This window comes from Charadrius vociferus, unplaced genomic scaffold (assembly GCF_000708025.1).
Source record: "Charadrius vociferus isolate BGI_N301 unplaced genomic scaffold, ASM70802v2 scaffold363, whole genome shotgun sequence".
Lineage (NCBI taxonomy): Eukaryota > Metazoa > Chordata > Aves > Charadriiformes > Charadriidae > Charadrius > Charadrius vociferus.
This window is the reverse complement of record NW_009647942.1, coordinates 2,458,460-2,464,911: the sequence shown is the minus strand read 5'-3', so window position 1 is coordinate 2,464,911 and position 6,452 is coordinate 2,458,460. Positions and strand designations below refer to the sequence as shown.

The 6,452-nt window shown below is 40.3% G+C and overlaps 2 protein-coding genes across 2 annotated transcripts in view; both read left to right on the top strand.

Moving 5' to 3' along the window:
- Positions 1-3,565, top strand: part of GTSE1 (G-2 and S-phase expressed 1) — a 10,626-nt gene extending 7,061 nt beyond the window's left edge. Inside the window, exons 9-11 of the mRNA XM_009883218.1 lie at positions 1,144-1,325; positions 2,326-2,466; positions 3,482-3,565. Of these exons, the coding sequence (XP_009881520.1) occupies positions 1,144-1,325; positions 2,326-2,466; positions 3,482-3,565 (407 nt within the window). The remainder of the gene's footprint in view (positions 1-1,143; positions 1,326-2,325; positions 2,467-3,481) is intronic.
- A 2,678-nt stretch (positions 3,566-6,243) lies between these two features.
- TRMU (tRNA 5-methylaminomethyl-2-thiouridylate methyltransferase) overlaps positions 6,244-6,452 on the top strand; it is an 11,268-nt gene continuing 11,059 nt past the window's right edge. The window contains exon 1 of the mRNA XM_009883223.1: positions 6,244-6,283. Within this exon, the coding sequence (XP_009881525.1) occupies positions 6,244-6,283 (40 nt within the window). The remainder of the gene's footprint in view (positions 6,284-6,452) is intronic.

Sequence of the window (6,452 nt, the reverse complement as noted above, 5' to 3'; positions counted from 1 at the left end):
AAATTTTCTCTGAATTAATTTTAATTATGACTTTCAGGTTTCAAGGACCTCTGCTGTTAGAATAAAGCATTTGAGCACAGATGCTGTATAAGCCTAATAAAGATTTATATCTTGTGACTAGTAAAATACTATAAGCCTCACTGAGATGAGTCAGGACCTGACACTAAAGAATTATAATCTCTAATGGGAAGTTATTTGTATTTCTTGAGCTAGCGGGCAACCTAAGACTTGTATCTGATGCTCTGACAGATTTGGTGTTGCTGTTATTTTGCTGTTGTCTTCTGATGAAGGGAAACAGCTGTTTAAAATATGTATTACTCTTAACTTTGTTCTATACTGTTGCCAACGCTTCTGTAAAATTACTTTGTTAAAGCATCAGTCAAAAAGCCAAGGATTTATTGACTGAACTTTAGTTTCTGAGCAGGTTTACCTGTCTTTCCTCTGAAATGATTGTTTGCAGAATAGGTGAACCCTACACTGTTGTTCATTATGTTTGTTTTCTGTGAAAATAATGTTGTCTTATTATTAGCCCAACATCTCCTCACAAGTGCCATATATATGTATGCAGGCTTGCTTCATGGTTGGTGGAGATGAACAGGATTAAAGCAGGGATGATTAATGGTTAGAAAACTCTTCCTATATGTCATGTTACTAAGGCTAAATGACCAAAATAGTCTTTTCTTTCAAGGAAACAATTACTCTCTCTACAATGACTTTATCATACCTGTCAGATTACAACCCCTGGTCCTCCAGCTTGTGTCAGTTCTTCCTCTCAGCAGGGACTGAAGCGGGCTGCTCAGTGACATGCAGTACTTGTTTGCAAGTTATTTCTTCAAAATCTAAAACACCAAAATCCCATATCTGAAGTTAAGGCTGCATGTATGTGTCAATTTAAGATTAAATTTTCCATCAGCCTGAAGCCATTAGCTTTTTTCTCTGTGCGTAGGCTATAAATTTATTGCAGCATGAAATATTTTGTATTTTGCAGGTAACTAGCATACTTTTAGGATGAAAATATGGGAAGCTTTTTGGTCATTAAAATTTGGGGTGAAAAAGGAGAAAATGAGGTTAGAGAAGTGGCTTGCTCTCTTTGTAGTTCATGCTGATTAAAGAACTCAGTTATTGCTAATATTCTTTTCCCTAGTTCTAAACAGACAAAAGAAAGTAAGACACAGATATCTTCTTCAGAAGATGATATATCTCCTCCACCTGTGCTACCTCTGGCACTTAACTTCTCACCAGAAAAAACTGCTACAGAGGTAGTAGAAAACAAATTAAAAGAGGCTGAAGTACAAAATCAGCTGGCTGAAGAGAGACAAACTGAGGTAAGAAACGACAATATATTTTCTACAGAACTACTAAGTAAACTCTTTAAAAATTATTTCAAGATGAGGGATAAGTAGGAAAACCACTCAGTATACATGAATTTAAAATGGATTGACTCTAAGTATGTGCACCCTCTAGTGCCTATTTTTGGCACTGAATATTTGTTCAGTGTTTCCACTAAGTTTGTTCCCAACACAGAACTAAATGGTCAAATACTTGCAGGTTTCATATTAAATTTCCACTTCTGGATAAGTGCTGTCAAATCCTTGTGGATTTGATTAGAAAAGCAGTGTCACAGGACATTTCCTATTGCAGGCTTTATGGCTGCAATAGGAAATTTTATGCCCTGGGGTGGGGATAAAAGGCACTGCTGTAGCTAAATTCAGTAACCTAATAGCAGTTCAAATCTCCATAGAATGAGTGAGGATTAAACTCCAAAGCCCATGTAGCGGTAAACTTAGTGTCCTGTACTTAGTCCAGTGAACACTTTTCCCCTCTCCCAAGAATCTAGTGGTGTCATACTGAAAGCTGGCACCCCACAGGCATTAAGGAGAAATGACTGAACTGGTAGTTCTGAAATATTAACCTGTCAAAGTGGCTATTGATTTACAAATATTCAGGTGTAGAATAATCTGTAGATTAATTACTTGATGTTATTGCATCAGTATTTTCCTTGTTAGCTTACTTGATGACTTGAAGTATCTGTTTTAGAATGGCTTAGCACATACATAGAACTCTGCTTTTAAGTCAAAAACTGTTTTATGCCCCAGGGAGCTCCTTTGCTTTGTCTCACTGCATTTCCCCATTTGTGATGCCATTGACAGAGCAAGAGCTGAGGTTTTTACACTGTGTGCAAACAACCCTGCAAGAAAAATAGCCAACCTGTAAATTAAACCTGTCCTGTGATTATTACAGCTGTATAAGCTGAATTTACTGCTTAAATGTTTATGAAGGAAGCATTGAGAACAGAGGGGAAAACCTGAACTTTTTTTTTTTAAGGCCCTACTGGTAGACATTGGAATAGACAAATCTCTCCCACACACTTTGGAATGTGAAAGCAGACCTCTGATTGACCTTTCCAATACTCCTGAAGTGAATAAGATTACTCCTCTAAAGCCTACAATCTCGGGGCAGGTAAAGGTAAGTTATATTCAAGTCTTCTGGTGCAAATATGATACCAGAAAAATGTCAACTGGCTGCATGTACTTGTCTGCAGAGCAGCTCCACAATACTGTAAGCATTATTTAATATTAGCTTAATATGTTCAATATGATACTACATACTAAAGTGCTCTTAAGTAAAGAGACCGTAATGTTTAAAATCAAACAATGTGTTCTAAACTGGAGTTCAGTGAGCAATCTGCAAATAGGAAAAGGAGGAGGATGAAGAAAGAACTTAATGCTTAAAGCAGTTGTTAAAGAATGAAAGTTTTCCAGAGCAGGAATCGAATGCTGTCTTCAGTAGGCATGCTGACTCTTGTTTTCCTTTTCTTGCGATTTTTTTTTTTCTTTTTTTAGTTCTTAGCGGCAGCAGCAGCTCATTTTCAGCAAAAAAAGCAGGGCTGTCTCTCCTGTTTAACTCCTCTCCTAATCCCCTCCTTAGTTGAAAGATATGCATTGGAATCTACTCTAAATTTTGACAAGCATTTCTGGGCAAGTGTTTTTTGTACACTAGTGGTTTGAAGGTAGATGCCTTTAGATATGGGAAGGTGAATAGTGGTAACTATGAGGATGTAGCCTTTGACTTTGGATATAGTTGGGATCAATTTAATATCGGGTCCTTCAGAGTATCTCAAAAGAAGATCACAGAAGTCTGACTTTTTGTAGGTTCAGAGGAGTTCAGAAGTGCTCTGCCCTGCATGGATAACAGTACCGCTTGAATATACATAGTAGTGAAACTTAGAAAAGCCTTTTAAGGCTTTTAAGGGGAGTATGGGCAATAACCACTTTGTGAGAAGCTCGTGCTTGTCTAAGAATGAGCTAGATGTTTAAAAACCTGAACCTAAAAGCTTGAGTGTGGTGTTTGTATCTGGCTTCTGAATATTGATAGGAGTCCTAAACAAAGTACTTGAGAAGACTACATTAATAGAGATTATTGCTGCTAGTAGTTATGTATAACAGCTGACTAAGGAGTTAATTTATTGTTTTTCTTTCAGCTAATTGATTTGAGTTCGCCTCTTATCATCTTGAGTCCTGATGTAAACAAAGAAAATCTGGATTCCCCTCTGCTCAAGTTCTGAACTGAAGTTGAAATGAAGAATTCTTGTCATCTGTGTTCTTTAAAGTGTTTAGGTGTTACTCTTCACACATACAGTTTTATTGAAGATGGCTATAGATGATCTGAACTGCGTTAACACAATAGAATTCTAACAGTCTTGATATAGTCAAACCAATTTGGTTATGTTTAATGGTTGTGTTCATAAATGTGCTGTAATAGATGTATTTAAACTGTGTTGCTCTAAGGCAAAAAGGGATAGTCTTTATATTGGAAGCTTTGTGTCTCTTTATTTCCTGCAAATGGTCCTTTGATTCCTTATCCCCTATGTGCAATGAAGATTTAATTTAAAATAAAAGTTGTTTACCAAACTGTTGTACAAAATAGCAACCTTTTGTTACAAGCTCTGGTTAGACTATTTTAGTGTTTTACTAACAAATGTTAAGATGTAGATAAAGCTAGTGGACTTCAGGGTGGTTTTTCATACAAAAGTGTAGCAAATTTATAAATAAACACTTTACTAATGAATGGTAGTGGAATATGCTAACACCAACAGCTGAATTTGTGTGGTTCAAAGGAGAAAGCAACAGCTTGTTACTGCCAGGTGGTTTGGTCTTGAACTTGGTTAGACTTGAAATTGAATAGAAAAATGCTTTCTTAACCAAATTTGCCACACTTGGATAGTACATGGAGATTTTAAATACAAGGAGGTGAATGGAAATGGAAATGTACACAGTAGTAGCCCATAAATGTTGAAGCAACAAGCCTGTCTTGGACACAAGAGACTTCTGCTGTAGATGTACTAGCTTAACATACTTATGAAAGTTTATCAAGAGTTGGATTTTCAGCTGTTTATATTGATTCAAAAGTGGTGGAAGCTGAAGGCTTTGTTTAAGTAGGAAGAAGTGTCCAGATGAGTTTTTCCACTTTGCTGAACAAGGCTGCTGCCTTGGCTTTATGTGAAGGCACTTGCCTACTTCTCAGCACAGCTGCCTCTTGTGTGGTTACTGCAGTGTCAGACTCTGTTCTGAATGAAGGCCTTTGGCCAGACTGAAGACTCTTCTGAGTCAGAGGAAACAACCATACTATCTGCTCCTGCCAAATGTGAACCATAAAAATGTGGAATTTATATAATTTCTTTGCTTGTTCCTGCTTTCCTTCTGTGAAAAGCTAGAGGGGCATTTTCAAATGAAGCATTTACTAAAACTTTATTTGAACCGCTACTGTGCAGTTAAAAGCAACACTCAAATTATGTCCTCAACAAGTCTTTAAACAATGGGAGAAATTAGTTTGGTTGCGTATTTCTAAATTGAAACAAAGGAAGATAGTGTAAAAAAAAAAAAAACCAAAACATGAACTTTTTGGACTGATATATTTGCGATTTCTTTTTTTTCTTAAGAAGTAAATGGGTTTATGCCCAATACTCTATCAACTTGCAGGACAGTCAAGTACATTTTGTGAATGTGTGCTTCTGCAGGCAGCAGATCTAAATCCTGGGTTTGAGGATGACCATGACAACTTATGAACAAGCGGGAGTCATCTGCCAATTGAAACACCCAAATGTGTGGTCCTAAAGCAGGTACCTGGGCAGCTGAATACTCCTGGGATTCATCACCTATGTTGACTAGGAGGCTGTAGTGTTTTCTTCTGGCTTGTCCTTTGTCCAATTTGCAGAGTCCTGTTGCTCACAGACAGTTGGAGGGCTTTTGCTTGGAGTATGTGTTTGAGGGTTCTGGTTGACCTGAAGTGGGGAGGGCTCTGGGCCAGAAAGCTCTTCTGATTTTTCCACCTTTCTAGTTGGTTGAACAATTTTACTGTCTCCCCTGCTCAGCCCCTGCCCTACCCCTCCTGCAGCCATCACCCTCAACCCCCCTTCCCTGCTGCGGGAGGCACTGGCCGGCTGCGTAGCACTGAACTAATCAGTGAAAGGGGTAAAACCACCAAGAGTACTCTACTGTGTGTGTCTTTACAAGTAAGCAGGTGGTAAATGCAAGTGCTCACGCTACTTTTTACTATTTAATATCTTTATCAGTGACAGAGACAGTGGGATCTTGTGCACCCTCAGCAAGTTTGCAGACAATGCCAAACTGAGCGGTGCGGCTGACAAACATGAGGGATGGGATGCTGTACAGGGGGACCTGGACAGCTTTGAGAAGTGGGCCTGTGTGAACCATATGGGGTTCAACAAGGCCAAGTGCAGGGTCCTGCACCTGAGTTGGGGCAACCCCGGGTGGGCCCCCAATCAATACAGGCTGGGGGATGAAGGGATTGAGAGCAGCCCTGCCAAGAAGGACTTGAGAGTACCGGTTGGTAAAAAGCTGGATGTGAGCTGGCATTGTATGCTCACAACCAAGCAAGCCAACTGTATCCTGCGCTGCATCAAAAGCAGCAGGGCCAGCAGGGCGAGGGAGGTGACTCTGTCCCTCTGCTCTGGTGAGACCCCACCTGGAGTACTGTGTCCAGCTCTGGAGCCCTCAGCACAGGACAGACATGGACCTGTTGAGGCAGGTTCAGAGGAGGGTCACAAAGATGACCAGAGAGATGGAACACCTCTCCTGTGAGGACAGGCTGGGAGAGTTGGGGTTGTTCAGCCTGGAGAAGGCTCTGGGGAGACCTTGTCGCGGCCTTTCAGTACTTAAAGGGGGCCTACAAGAAGGGTGGGGAGACTTTTTACCAGGGCTCCTTGCCATAGGACAAAGGGTAATGGCATTGAAGAGGGTGGATTTAGTCTACTGTGAGGCTGGTGAGACACCAGAACACGTTGCCCAGAGAGGTGGTAGATGCCCCATCTCTGGAAACACTCAAGGTGTGGTTGGAGGGGGCTCTGAGCAACCTGGTGGAGTTGAAGGTGTCCCTGCTCATGGCAGGGCGCTGGTCTAGGTGGCCTTTAAAAGTTCCTTCCCCCACAAACC